Source organism: Engystomops pustulosus, chromosome 2 (genome assembly GCF_040894005.1).
Source record: "Engystomops pustulosus chromosome 2, aEngPut4.maternal, whole genome shotgun sequence".
Lineage (NCBI taxonomy): Eukaryota > Metazoa > Chordata > Amphibia > Anura > Leptodactylidae > Engystomops > Engystomops pustulosus.
Genome location: NC_092412.1, coordinates 19,356,720 through 19,380,117, shown reverse-complemented (window position 1 = coordinate 19,380,117; position 23,398 = coordinate 19,356,720). Strand labels below are relative to the sequence as shown.

The window sequence follows — 23,398 nt, the reverse complement described above, 5'->3', positions numbered from 1 at the left end:
TTACACATTGCTCGATAATGAACGTCTTGACAGCGGACACATTCCAGACATAATTAATAGATCATTCCTATGCAGACGTATGCAAATCACATGTTTTTATGTCCCCTCTGTGTGCCCCCCCCCCAACAATCCATATTCATGAGGACAAAAAAAAAAAAAAGAGCCCATAAACATTTGGGAGAATTCCTGGAGGGGTGTAACGGGAGCGGGCAACGGAAAAAATCTGCACCATTAATAGAGATGTCGGTCTAACACAAGGCAAATCTCAGGGTCACATTGTACAGCACTGAAATGGTTAAGAAAAAGATTTGGGAGGATAACCCTGACACAGATACCCAGATAAAGTCACACAGTCAGGGGATCATTTGTTCCGGCCAGGTGGCAGCTCTGCCCGTCTACAGCGCCATCCAAATCCCACCCTCTACCGTCTTAAATACGATTATGTTAATTCCTGCTATTTCCTGCCAGTTTCCCAGGAACTGCTGAATGATGGAAGATGAGAGGAGAGGAGCGGTATTATATGCTGATAGTACCGACATATAGTACGTACAAGTATAAATGGAGAGGAGCTGCAATCTATTCCTGTATCAATGTACATCAAAGAGGAAAAAGTATAATAATACTGCCCCCTATGTACAGGAATATAACTACTATAATACTGCCCCCTATGTACAGGAATATAACTACTATAATACTGCCCCTATGTACAAGAATATAACTACTATAATACTGCCCCCTATGTACAAGAATATAACTACTATAATACTGCCCCCCTATGTACAAGACTATAACTACTATAATACTACCCCCTATGTACAAGAATATAACTACTATAATACTACCCCCTATGTACAAGAATATAACTACTATAATACTGCCCCCCTATGTACAAGAATATAACTACTATAATACTGCCCCCCTATGTACAAGAATATAACTACTATAATACTGCCCCCTATGTACAAGAATATAACTACTATAATACTGCCCCCTATGTACAGGAATATAACTACTATAATACTGCCCCCTATGTACAGGAATATAACTACTATAATACTGCCCCCTATGTACAAGAATATAACTACTATAATACTGCCCCCTATGTACAAGAATATAACTACTATAATACTGCCCCCTATGTACAAGAATATAACTACTATAATACTGCCCCCTATGTACAGGAATATAACTACTATAATACTGCCCCCTATGTACAAGAATATAACTACTATAATACTGCCCCCTATGTACAAGAATATAACTACTATAATACTGCCCCCTATGTACAAGAATATAACTACTATAATACTGCCCCCTATGTACAATAATAGAACTACTATAATACTGCCTCCTATGTACAAGAATATAACTACTATAATACTGCCCCCTATGTACAAGAATATAACAACTATAATACTGCCCCCTATGTACAAGAATATAACTACTATAATACTGCCCCCTATGTACAAGAATATAACTACTATAATACTGCCCCCTATGTACAAGAATATAACTACTATAATACTGCCCCCTATGTACAAGAATATAACTACTATAATACTGCCCCCTATGTACAAGAATATAACTACTATAATACTGCCCCCTATGTACAGGAATATAACTACTATAATACTGCCCCCTATGTACAAGAATATAACTACTATAATACTGCCCCCTATGTACAGGAATATAACTACTATAATACTGCCCCCTATGTACAAGAATATAACTACTATAATACTGCCCCCTATGTACAAGAATATAACTACTATAATACTGCCCCCTATGTACAGGAATATAACTACTATAATACTGCCCCCTATGTACAAGAATATAACTACTATAATACTGCCCCCTATGTACAAGAATATAACTACTATAATACTGCCCCCTATGTACAAGAATATAACTACTATAATACTGCCCCCTATGTACAGGAATATAACTACTATAATACTGCCCCCTATGTACAAGAATATAACTACTATAATACTGCCCCCTATGTACAAGAATATAACTACTATAATACTGCCCCCTATGTACAATAATAGAACTACTATAATACTGCCTCCTATGTACAAGAATAGAACTACTATAATACTGCCCCCTATGTACAAGAATATAACTACTATAATACTGCCCCCTATGTACAAGAATATAACTACTATAATACTGCCCCCTATGTACAAGAATATAACTACTATAATACTGCCCCCTATGTACAAGAATATAACTACTATAATACTGCCCCCTATGCACAAGAATATAACTACTATAATACTGCCCCCTATGTACAAGAATATAACTACTATAATACTGCCCCCTATGTACAAGAATATAACTACTATAATACTGCCCCCTATGTACAAGAATATAACTACCATAATACTGCCCCCTATGTACAAGAATATAACTACTATAATACTGCCCCCTATGTACAAGAATATAACTACTATAATACTGCCCCCTATGTACAAGAATATAACTACTATAATACTGCCCCCTATGTACAGGAATATAACTACTATAATACTGCCCCCTCTAGTACTATCCCCCGGTCTTCTTGTACATCAGGCAGTAGTGCGCGGGCGCTGGTTGTCCTCCTCTGTGATCCGTTCTCCTTATTGAGTTTGGACATTACGGTTGATTTGCCTCCAGTAATAAGTTTATCCTCTCACCTGGCGATTCATACTCCCAATAAACACACAATTAGCTGAAACGGCTTCTACAACCAATTTATAATGCAGTGGGCGCACGCGAGGCGGCACAACTGAAGACAGAAATCCTGTACGGGAGGATGTTCTTTCCTACAGACGTTACATCCAGGACATATAGAAATGTATAACAATGTATAAAACCATCAATCCGGTCTATCATTCGTCATGTAGCTGTATGATGTACGGTGTATGGGATATTGGGATTTCTGTCCCCCACTACTTTCTTTAAAATTCACAGTTGAAGGTGAGATTATCGTATATAAATAATTTTTTGGCCAATATAAAAATAAAAACAAAAAAACTATAAAAAAAAACAATAAATTTGAATGTTGTTAGTAGCAGCAGGACTGTGATATATGGATTTAAAATTCCAGGATTGTAGCTTCGCCAAGTGCACCGAGGGTGTAACCTCACACTGCTGTGCTCTGTACTCTCTGCAGCCAGTGTTAAGTATTGTCCCTGGAGCGAGGTGTAATCACATGTAAGGATGTAAGGACATCAGATGTGTTGTGCAGATCAGTGCAGAGTGCTAGCAGCACAGCAGTGTGAGGAAACACCCTCAATTTATCAAGTCCAGCTTCAATCATGGAATATAAATCAATATATCACAGTCCTGCTGCTACTAACAATACACACAATGGTATGATAGCACATCTCTCCGGGGACAATACCCAACACTGTCTGCAGAGGACACAGAGCACAGCAGTGTGAGGGCACCACCCCATGGCACTTGTAGAAGCTAGAAAGATATATTTTCAGAAGTTTATAAAAGCAGGGTGGGCGATACATTACAGCTTTCCTAACACCCTGAATGGCAGTGATGCATGAAAAAAATAATTCTATCAATATATAGACTTGCCTTTCATGGGGAGTATGCAATGTGTGGGTTATAGCATTACTAAACTTTCCTAGGCCCCTGAATGGCACAGACATGCATTAATGTACATCCTTATTAAATAGTAATGTTTATGTAGGAAGAGACCCAGGAAAGCTGTGTGAGATGTGTAAATATCTATTATGATGGTCACCCAGTTTTCCATGGCTCCTGAATGGCAATGTTTACTCAAGACCAAACAGCTGCAAACCAAGCCAAAAGCGGACACAGCTCTATGACATGAGCAATAGTGAGTAACGCAGCTTTCCCTACCTCCTGATTGGCAGTTTTCAAGGGATTTGTTTCCTATAACAATGTCACAGGACAGATTAGTCAATCATAGAGCCCTCAGAGATGGGTCATTACTTCAGGAACAACAAAGCAAATCATCACCCCAGGGGCACAACTATAGCAGCGGTTTTGGGGTCCTCAGTGTCAGAGGGGCCCTGACGTCTGGGGTATTGGGGGTGAATATGCTGTCTTTGTGATGTGTATATACTGTATGTATGTGTGTATATATGGTGTGTATATACTGTATGTATGTGTGTATATATGGTGTGTGTATACTGTATGTATGTGTGTATATATGGTGTGTGTATATAGTGTATGTGTGTATATATGGTGTGTATATACTGTATGTATGTGTGTATATATGGTGTGTATATACTGTATGTATGTGTGTATATATGGTGTGTATATACTGTATGTATGTGTGTATATATGGTGTGTATATACTGTATGTATGTGTGTATATATGGTGTGTGTATATAGTGTATGTGTGTATATATGGTGTGTATATACTGTATGTATGTGTGTATATATGGTGTGTATATACTGTATGTATGTGTGTATATATGGTGTGTATATACTGTATGTATGCGTGTATATATGGTGTGTATATACTGTATGTATGTGTGTATATATGGTGTGTATATACTGTATGGATGTGTGTATATATGGTGTGTATATACTGTATGGATGTGTGTATATATGGTGTGTGTATATACTGTATGGATGTGTGTATATATGGTGTGTGTATATACTGTATGGATGTGTGTATATATGGTGTGTGTATATACTGTATGGATGTGTGTATATATGGTGTGTGTATATACTGTATGGATGTGTGTATATATGGTGTGTATATACTGTATGGATGTGTGTATATATGGTGTGTATATACTGTATGGATGTGTGTATATATGGTGTGTATATACTGTATGGATGTGTGTATATATGGTGTGTATATACTGTATGGATGTGTGTATATATGGTGTGTATATACTGTATGGATGTGTGTATATATGGTGTGTATATACTGTATGGATGTGTGTATATATGGTGTGTATATACTGTATGGATGTGTGTATATACTTTATGGATGTGTGTATATATGGTGTGTATATACTGTATGTATGTGTGTATATATGGTGTGTATATACTGTATGCATGTGTGTATATATGGTGTGTATATACTGTATGAATGTGTGTATATATAGTGTGTATATACTGTAAGTATTTGTGTATACATGGTGTGTATATACTGTATATACTGTTTGTATATACTGAATATTTTTTAAGGAGTAAGTGGAGCCCACTTAAGAAGTCCGTTATGGGGCCTTGCCTGTCCTAGCTATCCCATGTCATCACCCAGCTTTCCCTGCCTCCTGAAATATTAAAAGTCCCTCTTCTGTATTGATGGATTTATCAGAATAAGCGCCCCCATCACAGCCCGAGAAATGGATGAGATCAATGCTGGTCTTCACCCAACTTTCCCAGGGACAGATATGTCAGGAATGAGTTGCAGCCTGCTGAGGTCAGCACTCCACAGACCAACTATTAATAGCAGGAACGGCTTGGGATTGCACAATGTCTCCTGGCATCTGGGGAGAGTTCTCATGCTGTTCGGTTATCAACGTCACTGCCATGAGCCTAAAATGCGTCACACGGGGGAGGGGCCACGCCAGCGCCAAATCTTGGGAACATAAGATTCCAGGGAGAAGAAATTCAATGCTACTTGTTACATCCAGATTCCAGTAAGAAACTTTGTTCTTGGCAATTCCAGACTAATTATATCCAGGCAGAACATCGCAGCACGAAGAAACGACCAACACTCACACCCAGCTGTGCACACAGTTATATCAGGAGAAGGGGGAGGAGTCATGTGCCGCATGTTATAGGGAGATTGTGTATACAGAGCATGTATGTGAGAGAAGTGCAGATAATATAACTATAATACTGCCCCCTATGTACAAGAATATAACTACTATAATACTGCCCCCTATGTACAAGAATATAACTCCTATAATACTGCCCCCTATGTACAAGAATATAACTACTATAATACTGCCCCCTATGTACAAGAATATAACTACTATAATACTGCCCCCTATGTACAAGAAAATAACTACTATAATACCGCCCCCTATGTACAAGAATATAACTACTATAATACTACCCCTATGTACAAGAATATAACTACTATAATACTACCCCCTATGTACAAGAATATAACTACTATAATACTGCCCCCTATGTACAAGAATATAACTACTATAATACTGCCCCCTATGTACAGGAATATAACTCCTATAATACTGCCCCCTATGTACAAGAATACAACTCCTATAATACTGCCCCCGATGTACAAGACTATAACTACTATAATACTGCCCCCTATGTACAAGAATAAAACTACTATAATACTGCCCCCTATGTACAAGAATATAACTACTATAATACTGCCCCCTATGTACAAGAATATAACTACTATAATACTGCCCCCTATGTACAAGAATATAACTACTATAATACTGCCCCCTATGTACAAGAATATAACTACTATAATACTCCCCCTATGTACAAGAATATAACTACTATAATACTGCCCCCTATGTACAAGAATATAACTACTATAATACTGCCCCCTATGTACAAGAATATAACTACTATAATACTGCCCCCTAGGTACAAGACTATAACTACTATAATACTGCCCCCTATGTACAAGAATATAACTACTATAATACTGCCCCTATGTACAAGAATAACTACTATAATACTGCCCCCTATGTACAAGAATATAACTACTATAATACTGTCCCTATGTACAAGGATATAACTACTATAATACTTCACCGCCCCCCCCCCCCCCCCCCCCGTGTTCTCCTGTAAAGTAGTAATATGCAGAGTCAGTCAGTATACAGGGGTGGGGGTGGCAGCTGGCACACTCCTGCCCCTTGTGCTGTATACAGGTAGAATAGAGCTGGTGCTGTCCTCATGCCAGGATGTATGAATGGCGCCTTCTCTGCCCAGGCCTGAAGAGGAGCCACTGACCTAAACTCTTCATCCTATGGAAACATTCCTGTGGCGGGGCTCCTGCGCTGTGCACTGACTGCTCTCTGTCCCCGGCACACTCCTGTATTTTCCTTGGGAGGAGGCTGGATGTAGCCGCCCGCTCAGTACAAGGCCCTGAGTGTGGCAGGAGACAAGCCGAGCACTGTGAGCCGGGGCGCTCCATGCCCGCCAGCCATGACTGACGCTGCCCTCGTCAGCTCTGAAGTTCTGTCATCTAAAGATCTGCTGGAAAATGGAGCCATTGTGTCGCTGTGACTCGTCCATACACATGACGTAAAGCTAGTGTGAAGAGTCACAGAAGCAAGGCAGCCACAGGGGGCGCTGTATACCCATAGAAGGCCACCATATACATTGTATCGCATTTGTATCCAACATGCTGGGAGTTGTAGTTTTGGAAACACAGGATGGTGACTACAAGCTACAGACAAGCAGAAGAGAGAAGTAATGAATGGCTGCAGAATCAGACTACATTTAGTCTCTCTTCGTAGTCTGTTACCGTGGAGACACTTGGATTAGACAAATAGTTTTTAACTAAAACCGTCTGCAAAGTTCTAAGCCGTCAGCTAGTAATCGATGGACCACGATCCATGCCAGAATATCATCAGGTTTATGATGCAGCATGTGATCGGACATTATGAAACCGGAGATAAACATTAGTAAAAGCAAAAAAAAAAAAAAAATATATATAGTGAAATAAAAGACTAAAAATGTTCAGGTGAAACAACCCGTTTTGTGTCACTGCTGCAAAATTTCTTAAAGAGACGGTGCAAAATAATTCTCCATATAAAAGTTTTAAAATAATTAACACATTCATTGCTGTGGTTTGATAACGGGCGGCGCAGATCTTTATCAGTCGCTGTACTACATGACATCATCCATTACCAGCTCAGTGACACGTGAACCTGACAGATTCCCAGCCGCCTCCAGTTACACATTCACCTATACAAATAACAGATAACAAGAATCCTGATACAATGTAACAACTCGGGCATATCCTGCAACATTCCGATCCCCACAAGCCCCTCCCACCTGGTGACAATGAACGGCCTATGGGGGGCAAGGTGCTAATGGGGCATATCCCTTTCACTGAGCACATACATCACACGACGATCACTTACTTCCCCTACGGGCGCCGTGACCCCATGTTTTTGGATTTGTCTCATTTAAAGGGAAAGGTTAAAATTTTTTTAATGGATACCTGCCTCAACTAAGCTTAAATTATGATGGATGAAAAGTGACCCTCATTGTGTGGAAGATACAGCAGTTTCATTATAACATGGAGATCCCCTGTAAAAGACAAGTGTCAACGCTGTAAAATGTTGTTCCATTAGTTGCATTAGGTGTACGGGCCCTTTAAGCCGAGTATCTCTGGTCGAGACGTGAGGAAGCAGAGCCAAGAATGACCAAGCAGATCCGCAGTGTCACTTCCAATAATATGTGCAGGGTTCTGGCGCGGCCGAGCTGTTGCCTTTGGCTGAGATGAAACATTCCAGCGCCGGAAAAAAACAGCGTGCGATGCGGAGACAGAGAAGAGCGAGTGGATAGACACTTTGTGGCTTTGGTGGACTCTACTGACCCCAAACCAAATGTGAGGAGGTCACTCAGCTGGTCCTGAGGTCTAAGACTAGTTTAAGATATCCATAAATGGGGAATATGAGTGTCAGCCTTGGAAGACAGCGGCCCCTACTAACTAACCAGGAAGACACCCAGCGGCGGCCCCCAAGCTTGGCCCAGGAAGACACCCAGCGGCGGCCCCCAAGCTTGGCCCAGGAAGACACCCAGCGGCGGCCCCCAAGCTTGGCCCACGAAGACACCCAGCGGCGGCCCCCAAGCTTAGCCCACGAAGACACCCAGCGGCGGCCCCCCAAGCTCGGCCCACGAAGACACCCAGCGGCGGCCCCCAAGCTTGGCCCACGAAGACACCCAGCGGCGGCCCCCAAGCTCGGCCCACGAAGACACCCAGCGGCGGCCCCCAAGCTCGGCCCACGAAGACACCCAGCGGCGGCCCCCAAGCTCGGCCCACGAAGACACCCAGCGGCGGCCCCCAAGCTTAGCCCACGAAGACACCCAGCGGCGGCCCCCAAGCTTGGCCCACGAAGACACCCAGCGGCGGCCCCCAAGCTCGGCCCACGAAGACACCCAGCGGCGGCCCCCAAGCTCGGCCCACGAAGACACCCAGCGGCGGCCCCCAAGCTCGGCCCACGAAGACAGAAGCGGCGGCCCCCAAGCTCGGCCCACGAAGACACCCAGCGGCGGCCCCCAAGCTTGGCCCACGAAGACACCCAGCGGCGGCCCCCAAGCTCGGCCCACGAAGACACCCAGCGGCGGCCCCCAAGCTCGGCCCACGAAGACACCCAGCGGCGGCCCCCAAGCTTAGCCCACGAAGACACCCAGCGGCGGCCCCCAAGCTTGGCCCACGAAGACACCCAGCGGCGGCCCCCAAGCTCGGCCCACGAAGACACCCAGCGGCGGCCCCCAAGCTCGGCCCACGAAGACACCCAGCGGCGGCCCCCAAGCTTGGCCCACGAAGACACCCAGCGGCGGCCCCCAAGCTCGGCCCACGAAGACACCCAGCGGCGGCCCCCAAGCTTGGCCCACGAAGACACCCAGCGGCGGCCCCCAAGCTCGGCCCACGAAGACAGAAGCGGCGGCTCCTAAGCTCGCTCCAGGAAGACACACAGCGGTGGCCCCTAAGCCCGCTCCAAGAAGACACACAGCGGCGGCCCCTAAGCCCGCTCCAGGAAGACACACAGCGGTGGCCCCTAAGCCCGCTCCAGGAAGACACACAGCGGTGGCCCCTAAGCCCGCTCCAGGAAGACACACAGCGGCGGCCCCTAAGCCTGCTCCAGGAAGACACACAGCGACTTCCCCTTAACCCCCTTCCAGGAAGACACACAGTGGCGGCTCCTAAGCTCGCTCCATGAAGACACCCAGCGGCGGCCCCCAAGCTCGGCCCACGAAGACACCCAGCGGCGGCCCCCAAGCTTGGCCCACGAAGACACCCAGCGGCGGCCCCCAAGCTCGGCCCACGAAGACACCCAGCGGCGGCCCCCAAGCTTAGCCCACGAAGACACCCAGCGGCGGCCCCCAAGCTTGGCCCACGAAGACACCCAGCGGCGGCCCCCAAGCTTGGCCCACGAAGACACCCAGTGGCGGCCCCCAAGCTCGGCCCACGAAGACACCCAGCGGCGGCCCCCAAGCTCGGCCCACGAAGACACCCAGCGGCGGCCCCCAAGCTCGGCCCACGAAGACACCCAGCGGCGGCCCCCCAAGCTCGGCCCAGGAAGACACCCAGCGGCGGCCCCCAAGCTCGGCCCAGGAAGACACCCAGCGGCGGCCCCCAAGCTCGGCCCAGGAAGACACCCAGCGGCGGCCCCCAAGCTCGGCCCAGGAAGACACCCAGCGGCGGCCCCCAAGCTCGGCCCACGAAGACAGAAGCGGCGGCTCCTAAGCTCGCTCCAGGAAGACACACAGCGGTGGCCCCTAAGCCCGCTCCAAGAAGACACACAGCGGCGGCCCCTAAGCCTGCTCCAGGAAGACACACAGCGGTGGCCCCTAAGCCCGCTCCAGGAAGACACACAGCGGTGGCCCCTAAGCCCGCTCCAGGAAGACACACAGCGGCGGCCCCTAAGCCTGCTCCAGGAAGACACACAGCGACTTCCCCTTAACCCCCTTCCAGGAAGACACACAGTGGCGGCTCCTAAGCTCGCTCCATGAAGACACACAGTGGCGGCACCTAAGCTCACTCCAGGAATACATAGAGGCGGCGGACCGTAAGCTAACCCCAAGAAGAGAGTGGTTGCCCCTAAGCCCGCCCAAAAGGTAACAGCGGCGCCCCCTAACCACTCCAAGGCAACAGCGGCACCCCATAAAAGCAACAGGAAGACAGAACCTCATACAAATGTCCAACATTGTCACCCCCATAACAGCAGCTGCCACACAGTGCCCCCCAATAACTGCATCAGACATATTCAACAATATCACAGGTGGGGTGGTTCATTGGCTGCCGATTATACGCCTGCTACATTGTAACAGAAATCTATCAGAAAAGATTTGTCCAACACAAGACGGACCCTCAGCTAGTGGAAGCGCCGGACCTGCACAGGTTTTCCTTCCTATGATGGAATTCCAGGCACAATCCACCGACCGGTGTGACACATCTCTTCTATAATGTGCCATGTAGTTCTCATTCAGGACCACCCCTATAAGTTGGGGTCCTGGACGAGATTTGCTAAGTGACCACATAGATCAGGTGATCCCCCTCCTATACAGGACCCTACAGCCCGTAGCACACACCACAGTCCTGTATACAGACGCTACACTAACATAAAACAATATAGAAATAATACCGCAAACATTTTCCTAACAAACTCCAAGTGTGACGCATCAAACAAGAAACTAAATTCTTCCTCCATTAAATATTTACATCCCACAGGAGGCAGAGGATTAAAGACAATGACACTGACTAATCAGAGCAAGTCACAGGAACAACCGGGCCCCGGGAGATTATACCCAGCGTAACATTGCCGGTTATAGTGCGCCATCCTGCAACATTGACCAAAAGAGATGGAAAACCGACAGTACGATGACCGGCCTACTATACATGACAATGTGCACCTACTAGCTTACATCGTTCTAAAAATCTGTCACTTTTTCAAAAACAGCCCAAAACTAGGAGGTTCTTTTGTTCTCTAGTACAGACCTTAAAGAGGTAGCACCAGCTCCCTGATCAAACCAGACAAAGGTGTACAAGAAATAAAAATATTAAAGTAAAAAAAATAAATAAAACCAAATTCCATCTGAACCAATCACAGGCAGCAGTGACTCTCCTCAGGCAGTGATTGGCTTCGTGGATATTTAGGGACCAGATATTGGCTGAGCAGAGTCACTGCTGAAAGTCATTGGTACAGACACCGTTTCCTCTGTGACAACAGGGATCGGAATAGGAACAAGAGGTTTTTTTTAATTAATTAATTTTTTTTTTTAAGTAAACCAGCCTGGTCTAATTTTAATTTTTTTTTTAAAGAGAAAAAAATAAAAATCAGCTGCAAGTTTTAGGACATTTTCAAAAGTGATTGATAAAAAAAATAAAAATAAAAAAATACTACAAAATAATTTTAAAAAAAGCTAAAAATCTTTTAAAATTACAACTTGTTTTTGTATTTATTATTCTACTGAATATTAACATTTTTGGAAATTTATTTCGAATTTACAAACAGACAAAAAAAAAAAAAAAAAAAAAGATAGCAGGCCCATAACCGCAGCTCCCTCCTTCCGAGCCCTGTCTACACTGGAACCTACGAGTGAAGTTTCCTGTTTGCAGAGCCGTGTTCGCACCTTCTGTGTGGTAGCGTTCTGCAGACGCGCACCGGCTTCCTTCCATTTGATGTTCGGCATATGTCTCGTGTCTGACAGCGACTGTGATTAGCACTTTTTTTTTTTCTTTATGAAGGGAAACAAACTGTTACATTCACACTTGAAAAAGAAAAACACAAAACGTGGAGCGTGGCGAGACCATTTCACGGATAATTTAAAGTGCTAAAAACATTCTGAATTTACTTGTAGTTGTTTAATGCAGATCTACAGTCTCTAGATGTGTTACCAGGCAGAAAAAGATAGAAAAAAATATAGAATTCCGGAACTACAGTGTAGACTGACACAGTGAATGTATGGACGGAACGCGGCAGGACGGAACGCGGCAGGACGGAACGCGGCAGGACGGAACGCGCCAGAGTTCTGTTAGCAGCTGCCATCCAATACCTTTTATTATCAGGGTCAAGGATGCCTACGACTCTTATTAAAAAGAAATTCAGTCAGAAAAGATTCCCTCTTTGGAGGACCCAACATGTGTAGGACGACCAATCGATTTCAATAAGCATGGTGTAATACCACATTCGTCCAGTGGTGGCACTGTAGGGATATGTAACCCTGGACGGGGTGGGGTGACCACAGATCACAGCTGATGCTGATTTAGCAAAACTAAACTTTTTCTTTCCCAGTAAATAATGATGAATGAGCCATTGACTCTGTAGAAATGTAAATTGAATGTTTACTCCCCACATAAACATGTAGCATCTATAATTTACCCCCCGCTCCAGCAGGTGACACTGGCACGAATTCCCAGACATGTGAAGCCGTCACTTTCTCATGGAGCCGGGGACAATCGCTGCTCTGCTCCAGAACAAAGGAGGAATCTCATCTCGCTTATAGGTATTCATTGCAGGATGCAGGAAGCAGTTTCCCCTGCTGGGGAGGTCAACAACGCGTCCCATTATACAGGACCCGTGCACCAGCTGAGGAACGCCAGCCCGCGCCAACCACAGCAACCAGGCCCGAAAACTAACAGCTGCCGCTCAGAGGTGGCACCGAGACAAGAACCAGACGAGCCAGAAACACATCACCAAGATACTGACTAAATATCTGCAGACACAGAGCATCAGTAATAACACCAGAGACTGCTAGTTATATACATAGGGGGCAGTACTATAGTAGTTATATTCTTGTACATAGGGGGCAGTATTATAGTAGTTATATCCCTGTACATAGGGGGCAGTATTATAGTAGTTATATTCTTGTACATAGGGGGCAGTATTATAGTAGTTATATTCTTGTACATAGGGGGCAGTACTATAGTAGTTATATTCTTGTACATAGGGGGCAGTATTATAGTAGTTATATCCCTGTACATAGGGGGCAGTATTATAGTAGTTATATTCTTGTACATAGGGGGCAGTACTATAGTAGTTATATTCTTGTACATAGGGGCAGTATTATAGTAGTTATATCCCTGTACATAGGGGGCAGTATTATAGTAGTTATATTCTTGTACATAGGGGGCAGTATTATAGTAGTTATATTCTTGTACATAGGGGGCAGTATTATAGTAGTTATATTCTTGTACATAGGGGGCAGTATTATAGTAGTTATATTCTTGTACATAGGGGGCAGTATTACAGTAGTTACATTCCTGTACATAGGGGGCAGTATTATAGTAGTTATATTCCTGTACATAGGGGGCAGTATTATAGTAGTTATATTCTTGTACATAGGGGGCAGTATTATAGTAGTTATATTCTTGTACATGGGGGGAGTATTATAGTAGTTATATTCTTGTACATGGGGGGAGTATTATAGTAGTTCTATTCTTGTACATGGGGGGAGTATTATAGTAGTTATATTCTTGTACACAGGGGGCAGTATTATAGCAGTTATATTCTTGTACATAGGGGGCAGTATTATAGTAGTTACATTCCTGTACATAGGGGGCAGTATTATAGTAGTTATATTCCTGTACATAGGGGGCAGTATTATAGTAGTTATATTCCTGTACATAGGGGGCAGTATTATAGTAGTTATATTCTTGTACATGGGGGGAGTATTATAGTAGTTATATTCTTGTACATGGGGGGAGTATTATAGTAGTTCTATTCTTGTACATGGGGGGAGTATTATAGTAGTTATATTCTTGTACATAGGGGGCAGTATTATAGTAGTTATATTCTTGTACATAGGGGGCAGTATTATAGTAGTTACATTCCTGTACATAGGGGGCAGTATTATAGTAGTTATATTCCTGTACATAGGGGGCAGTATTATAGTAGTTATATTCTTGTACATAGGGGGCAGTATTATAGTAGTTATATTCTTGTACATAGGGGAAGTATTATAGTAGTTATATTCTTGTACATAGGGGGCAGTATTATAGTAGTTATATTCTTGTACATAGGGGGCAGTATTGTAGTAGTTATGTTCTTGTACATTGGGGGCAGTATTGTAGTAGTTATGTTCTTGTACATAGGGGGCAGTATTATAGTAGTTATATTCTTGTACATAGGGGGCAGTATTATAGTAGTTATATTCCTGTACATAGGGGGCAGTATTTATATATTTATTGCTGCGCCCAGTAGCGGGGTCTCCTCTTACCTGTGCATACTCTCTCTCCACTGCCGCCTTCTTCTGACTGAACGTTCTATAAAAAGAAACAAGGACATAACAGTAAGCGATGGGACACACATTAGCAGTTTCATAATAAAGATTATTCAAGATTTTGTTAAAGGTTTTTAGTGTTCTTTAAGTTTTGTCTGCTACATATTGGGCAATAAATACTCTGTGCTGCTGTGGCTATGTTGTATAACTTCAAGCTGTTGAGCTTTAGTGCATATTCTGCGAGAAATCCCCCCCCCCAATACCATGAGTCAAACTATGCCTACATAAATACCGCCATGCAGTGCTCAACTAAAGACCTGTCATTGAGAACTTTTTTTATTTATATGTCAAAGAGTATATACAATTAACGATTATTATTAGATTTTTTTACATAGCGCCATAATACTCCATAGCGATTTACAAATACATCATGGATAATACCGCCATATGGTGCTCAGTAAGCATCTCCTCCATAAAGCAATGTAGAAATAGAATGATATACTGTATAATTAATACGTCACACATTCTTCAGCCATTAGCACCTTACATACAGTCATCTAATAATAGCGCCAAACAAGGTATAAATAATACTGTAATACAACGTGCAACTCGGGAATCACAACATGAAGAAATCTAAAAATAGCAGCGTTTCAGGTATAAGTAATACCGCCACACAGTCAGCACTTAGATATGTGTTAGTCATAAGGTGATGGGTAGCTACACGCTGTATGTGTGTGTGCTGTCACACATGGGTGCGGTATACAGTGTCTGCACCATGGACGGCTCTGCCCCTGTGCACACAGCGTCACAGCACTGCACACTGACACACTGCAACAGAAAGCTGAGAAATCGAAACCATGTGATAATAATGGATGCTGTGAGGGCGTCACCCCGCTGGAATCTGCTCCCCCCCCCCCCCCCACTATATAATACACACACATATCGCACCTGGAAGGTAAAGGTTATCCTCGCCCTGTTTACCGACCACCTCCTCTGTTTACACTGCGCCGCACCATGTAACCGGCTCTCCACGTCTACATCTACCACCCACCTCAGTCTTCTCACAGCTGAAGGGCTGCTACAATTATATCCAGTGGTAACCAACTTCAGCTGCACTTATACATAGTAACAAGGATGTATGCAGCTCACAGAGCACGGTCTCTGTTCTGCATAGTTAGTCCCGCTTTCAGCAGTGCGGTGATGACACTTCTATCCAGTCTAGACAATGCCCTGTGAGCTACAAAGAATGGATTCCAGACCTATGCGTTTCAACTAATTTGAAGAGATCTATGATATGTTTAGCTCACAGAGCACTGTCTAGTCTGGATACATTGATATGCAGAGGCTTCAAATTTTATACGTAGCTAGTGCTCTTCCCAGCTGGGAAGTGAAGACAATTGTATCCAGGCTAGACAATGCTCTGTGAGCTACACTGCCTGGACTACAGACTGATACATTGTAACAAATCAACAAAGATCTATCCAGCTGATGCTGTGTTTAGCTCACAGAGCATTGTCTAGACTTGATGCATTGATATCCAGAGGCTGCAAACCCCTATACATAGCTATTCTTACTCCCAGCTGAAAAGTGGAGACAATTGTATCCAGTTTAGACAATGCTCTGCGAGCGAAAAACTATACAATTGTCTCCACTTCTCAGCTGGAAGAATAGCTATGTACAGTCATTTGCAGACTCTGGATATCAATGCATCCAGTCTAGACAATGCTCTGCGAGCCAAAAAGATCGGCAGCAGCTGTATAGGCTGCAAATCCTGTGCATTGCTAATCCTGCTCTAAGCTGAGAATACATATAACTGGTACAATGTAACAGAGTTTAGCCCAGGCCGTGTAGCTCACAGAGCATTGCCTAGACTGGATACAACTGTTACTAAACAGAAATAAGGACTTGCTATAAGCACCCTGCTTGAAGCTTGTGGATATAACTGTATCCAGTCTAGGCAATGCTCTGTGAGCAAAACATAGCAGCAGCTGCACAGGTCTCTCCTAGTGTGTTACAATGTGCCAGTCTTGTGTCCAGGCTATTTAGCTCACAGAGCATTGTCTATACTGTATACAATGGCCTCAGCTAAGAGCAGGAGTAACTATGGAGTTACTGGAGTTTTCTCATTCACCTGTAAAAGTCTATAAGAAAGTTGTTCATAACAGTAAGACTAATAATATCTTACTGTCCATCCAAGTCGTTACAGTGTGTCAGGGCAGGTGCCACATTATCATGTAGGCCAAACTTAGGTCGTAACCACATAAGACAATGGAACAAACCCTCTGCTGTGAGAAGGAATAGGTCACCACAGGGTCTGGTCTATGGATCTATGCTGTTTTGGAGGCGCCATGTATAGGGTGGCCATTGCTCAACCAAGAAAATCTGGAGGATGAAAAAAAGATCCGAGTAAAACAAGTCACCGCCATCACGAGCGTCTACTGCTGGAAATAATTTGGTTAAAAATTGACCCCGACCGCTTAATAATTAGACAATGGATAAGATGTGGAAACATGATGATAGAATTACCGTATGTAGTTTATTAAAGATAAGGAATAGAATTGCCAGAGCTGCAGTGTACACTGACACATAGAAACAAACAATAGCGGTAATATACGCGGAGGTGTAAGAGAATGGCGCAACAGGAAATGAATGGATTTCACACAAGAGGAGCCGACAGGAGAGGAGAAAGCAAACCAGAACGTCAGGTCACAGGGAGCAGCAGGGAAACACGAGCGAGGAATTCAGCGAGTGTCAGCAAAGCGACTGCAGGTCACTGATCGGAAGAACGACCTGCACCCAGCGAGTACACAGAGGATGAGAGGAGATACACTACTCACTATACACAGCATGAGGTGTAGGGGGCAGTGTTATAGTAGTTATATTCCTGTACATAGGGGACAGTATTATAGTAGTTATATTCTTGTACATAGGGGGCAGTATTATAGTAGTTATATTCTTGTACATAGGGGGCAGTGTTATAGTAGTTATATTCCTGTACATAGGGGACAGTATTATAGTAGTTATATTCTTGTACATAGGAAGCAGTAATATAGTAGTTATATTCTTGTACATGGGGAGCAGTATTATAGTAGTTATATTCTTGTACATAGGTGGCAGTATTATAGTAGTTATATTCTTGTGCATAGGGGCAGTATTATAGTAGTTATATTCTTGTACATAGGGGGCAGTATTATAGTAGTTATATTCTTGTACATAGGGGGCAGTATTATAGTAGTTATATTCTTGTACATAGGGGGCAGTATTATAGTAGTTATATTCTTGTACATAAGGGGCAGTATTATAGTAGTTATATTCTTGTACATAGGTGGCAGTATTATAGTAGTTATATTCTTGTACATAGGGGGCAGTATTATAGTAGTTATATTCTTGTACATAGGGGGCAGTATTATAGTAGTTATATTCTTGTACATAGGGGCAGTATTATAGTAGTTATATTCTTGTACATAGGGGGCAGTATTATAGTAGTTATATTCTTGTACATAGGGGGCAGTATTATAGTAGTTATATTCTTGTACATAGGTGGCAGTATTATAGTAGTTATATTCTTGTACATAGGGGGCAGTATTATAGTAGTTATATTCTTGTACATAGGGGCAGTATTATAGTAGTTATATTCTTGTACATAGGGGGCAGTATTATAGTAGTTATATTCTTGTACATAGGGGACAGTAATATAGTAGTTATATTCTTGTACATGGGGAGCAGTATTATAGTAGTTATATTCTTGTACATAGGGGCAGTATTATAGTAGTTATATTCTTGTACATAGGGGGCAGTATTATAGTAGTTATATTCTTGTACATAGGTGGCAGTATTATAGTAGTTATATTCTTGTACATAGGGGGCAGTATTATAGTAGTTATATTCTTGTACATAGGGGGCAGTATTATAGTAGTTATATTCTTGTACATAGGGGGCAGTATTATAGTAGTTATATTCTTGTACATAGGGGCAGTATTATAGTAGTTATATTCTTGTACATAGGGGGCAGTATTATAGTAGTTATATTCTTGTACATAGGGGACAGTAATATAGTAGTTATATTCTTGTACATAGGTGGCAGTATTATAGTAGTTATATTCTTGTACATAGGGGGCAGTATTATAGTAGTTATATTCTTGTACATAGGGGGCAGTATTATAGTAGTTATACTCTTGTACATAGGGGACAGTAATATAGTAGTTATATTCTTGTACATGGGGAGCAGTATTATAGAAGTTATATTCTTGTACATAGGAAGCAGTAATATAGTAGTTATATTCTTGTACATGGGGAGCAGTAGTATAGTAGTTATATTCTTGTACATAGGGGGCAGTAGTATAGTAGTTATATTCTTGTACATAGGGGGCAGTATTATAGTAGTTATATTCTTGTACATAGGGGGCAGTATTATAGTAGTTATATTCTTGTACATAGGGGGCAGTATTATAGTAGTTATATTCTTGTACATAGGGGGCAGTATTATAGTAGTTATATTCTTGTACATAGGGGGCAGTATTATAGTAGTTATATTCTTGTACATAGGGGGCAGTATTATAGTAGTTATATTCTTGTACATAGGGGGCAGTATTATAGTAGTTATATTCTTGTACATAGGGGGCAGTATTATAGTAGTTATATTCTTGTACATAGGGGACAGTAATATAGTAGTTATATTCTTGTACATGGGGAGCAGTATTATAGTAGTTATATTCTTGTACATAGGGGGCAGTATTATAGTAGTTATATTCTTGTACATAGGGGCAGTATTATAGTAGTTATATTCTTGTACATAGGGGGCAGTATTATAGTAGTTATATTCTTGTACATAGGGGGCAGTATTATAGTAGTTATATTCTTGTACATAAGGGGCAGTATTATAGTAGTTATATTCTTGTACATAGGGGGCAGTATTATAGTAGTTATATTCTTGTACATAGGGGGCAGTATTATAGTAGTTATATTCTTGTACATAGGGGCAGTATTATAGTAGTTATAGTCTTGTACATAGGGGGCAGTATTATAGTAGTTATATTCCTGTACATAGGGGGCAGTATTATAGTAGTTATATTCTTGTACATAGGGGCAGTATTATAGTAGTTATATTCTTGTACATAGGGGGCAGTATTATAGTAGTTATATTCTTGTACATAGGGGGCAGTATTATAGTAGTTATATTCTTGTACATAGGGGCAGTATTACAGTAGTTATAGTCTTGTACATAGGGGGCAGTATTATAGTAGTTATATTCTTGTACATAGGGGGCAGTATTATAGTAGTTATATTCTTGTACATAGGGGCAGTATTATAGTAGTTATAGTCTTGTACATAGGGGGCAGTATTATAGTAGTTATATTCTTGTACATAGGGGGCAGTATTATAGTAGTTATATTCATGTACATAGGGGGCAGTATTATAGTAGTTATATTCTTGTACATAGGGGGCGGTATTATAGTAGTTATATTCCTGTACATAGGGGGCAGTATTATAGTAGTTATATTCTTGTACATATGGGGCAGTATTATAGTAGTTATATTCTTGTACATAGGGGGCAGTATTATAGTAGTTATATTCTTGTACATAGGGGGCGGTATTATAGTAGTTATATTCCTGTACATAGGGGGCAGTAGTATAGTAGTTATATTCTTGTACATAGGGGCAGTATTATAGTAGTTATATTCTTGTACATAGGGGGCAGTATTATAGTAGTTATATTCTTGTACATAGGGGGCAGTATTATAGTAGTTATATTCATGTACATAGGGGGCAGTATTATAGTAGTTATATTCTTGTACATAGGGGGCGGTATTATAGTAGTTATATTCCTGTACATAGGGGGCAGTATTATAGTAGTTATATTCTTGTACATATGGGGCAGTATTATAGTAGTTATATTCTTGTACATAGGGGGCAGTATTATAGTAGTTATATTCTTGTACATAGGGGGCGGTATTATAGTAGTTATATTCCTGTACATAGGGGGCAGTATTATAGTAGTTATATTCTTGTACATAGGGGGCAGTATTATAGTAGTTATATTCCTGTACATAGGGGCAGTATTATAGTAGTTATATTCTTGTACATAGGGGGCAGTATTATAGTAGTTATATTCTTGTACATAGGGAGCAGTATTATAGTAGTTATATTCCTGTACATAGGGGGCAGTAGTATAGTAGTTATATTCCTGTACATAGGGGGCAGTAGTATAGTAGTTATATTCCTGTACATAGGGGGCAGTAGTATAGTAGTTATATTCCTGTACATAGGGGGCAGTATTATGGTAGTTATATTCTTGTACATAGGGGGCAGTATTATAGTAGTTATATTCTTGTACATAGGGGGCAGTATTATAGTAGTTATATTCCTGTACATAGGGGGCAGTATTATAGTAGTTATATTCTTGTACATAGGGGGCAGTATTATAGTAGTTGTATTCTTGTACATAGGGGGCAGTATTATAGTAGTTATATTCATGTACATAGGGGGCAGTATTATAGTAGTTATATTCCTGTACATAGGGGGCAGTATTATAGTAGTTATATTCTTGTACATAGGGGGCAGTATTATAGTAGTTATATTCTTGTACATAGGGGCAGTATTATAGTAGTTATATTCTTGTACATAGGGGGCAGTATTATAGTAGTTATATTCTTGTACATAGGGGGCAGTATTATAGTAGTTATATTCTTGTACATAGGTGGCAGTATTATAGTAGTTATATTCTTGTACATAGGGGGCAGTATTATAGTAGTTATATTCTTGTACATAGGGGCAGTATTATAGTAGTTATATTCTTGTACATAGGGGGCAGTATTATAGTAGTTATATTCTTGTACATAGGGGACAGTAATATAGTAGTTATATTCTTGTACATGGGGAGCAGTATTATAGTAGTTATATTCTTGTACATAGGGGCAGTATTATAGTAGTTATATTCTTGTACATAGGTGGCAGTATTATAGTAGTTATATTCTTGTACATAGGGGGCAGTATTATAGTAGTTATATTCTTGTACATAGGGGGCAGTATTATAGTAGTTATATTCTTGTACATAGGTGGCAGTATTATAGTAGTTATATTCTTGTACATAGGGGGCAGTATTATAGTAGTTATATTCTTGTACATAGGGGGCAGTATTATAGTAGTTATACTCTTGTACATAGGGGACAGTAATATAGTAGTTATATTCTTGTACATGGGGAGCAGTATTATAGAAGTTATATTCTTGTACATAGGAAGCAGTAATATAGTAGTTATATTCTTGTACATGGGGAGCAGTAGTATAGTAGTTATATTCTTGTACATAGGGGGCAGTAGTATAGTAGTTATATTCTTGTACATAGGGGGCAGTATTATAGTAGTTATATTCTTGTACATAGGGGGCAGTATTATAGTAGTTATATTCTTGTACATAGGGGGCAGTATTATAGTAGTTATATTCTTGTACATAGGGGGCAGTATTATAGTAGTTATATTCTTGTACATAGGGGGCAGTATTATAGTAGTTATATTCTTGTACATAGGGGGCAGTATTATAGTAGTTATATTCTTGTACATAGGGGGCAGTATTATAGTAGTTATATTCTTGTACATAGGGGGCAGTATTATAGTAGTTATATTCTTGTACATAGGGGCAGTATTATAGTAGTTATATTCTTGTACATAGGGGGCAGTATTATAGTAGTTATATTCTTGTACATAGGGGGCAGTATTATAGTAGTTATATTCTTGTACATAAGGGGCAGTATTATAGTAGTTATATTCTTGTACATAGGGGGCAGTATTATAGTAGTTATATTCTTGTACATAGGGGGCAGTATTATAGTAGTTATATTCTTGTACATAGGGGCAGTATTATAGTAGTTATAGTCTTGTACATAGGGGGCAGTATTATAGTAGTTATATTCCTGTACATAGGGGGCAGTATTATAGTAGTTATATTCTTGTACATAGGGGCAGTATTATAGTAGTTATATTCTTGTACATAGGGGGCAGTATTATAGTAGTTATATTCTTGTACATAGGGGGCAGTATTATAGTAGTTATATTCTTGTACATAGGGGCAGTATTACAGTAGTTATAGTCTTGTACATAGGGGGCAGTATTATAGTAGTTATATTCTTGTACATAGGGGGCAGTATTATAGTAGTTATATTCTTGTACATAGGGGCAGTATTATAGTAGTTATAGTCTTGTACATAGGGGGCAGTATTATAGTAGTTATATTCTTGTACATAGGGGGCAGTATTATAGTAGTTATATTCATGTACATAGGGGGCAGTATTATAGTAGTTATATTCTTGTACATAGGGGGCGGTATTATAGTAGTTATATTCCTGTACATAGGGGGCAGTATTATAGTAGTTATATTCTTGTACATATGGGGCAGTATTATAGTAGTTATATTCTTGTACATAGGGGGCAGTATTATAGTAGTTATATTCTTGTACATAGGGGGCGGTATTATAGTAGTTATATTCCTGTACATAGGGGGCAGTAGTATAGTAGTTATATTCTTGTACAT

The 23,398-nt window shown here is 41.5% G+C and overlaps 1 protein-coding gene across 6 annotated transcripts in view; it reads right to left on the bottom strand.

Moving 5' to 3' along the window:
* FCHSD2 (FCH and double SH3 domains 2) overlaps window positions 1-23,398 on the bottom strand; it is a 144,472-nt gene that overhangs the window by 43,078 nt on the left and 77,996 nt on the right. For all 6 annotated transcript variants that reach the window (XM_072133879.1, XM_072133880.1, XM_072133875.1 and 3 more), the window contains exon 3: window positions 14,872-14,917. In XM_072133879.1, coding sequence (XP_071989980.1) covers window positions 14,872-14,917 — 46 coding nt within the window. The remainder of the gene's footprint in view (window positions 1-14,871; window positions 14,918-23,398) is intronic.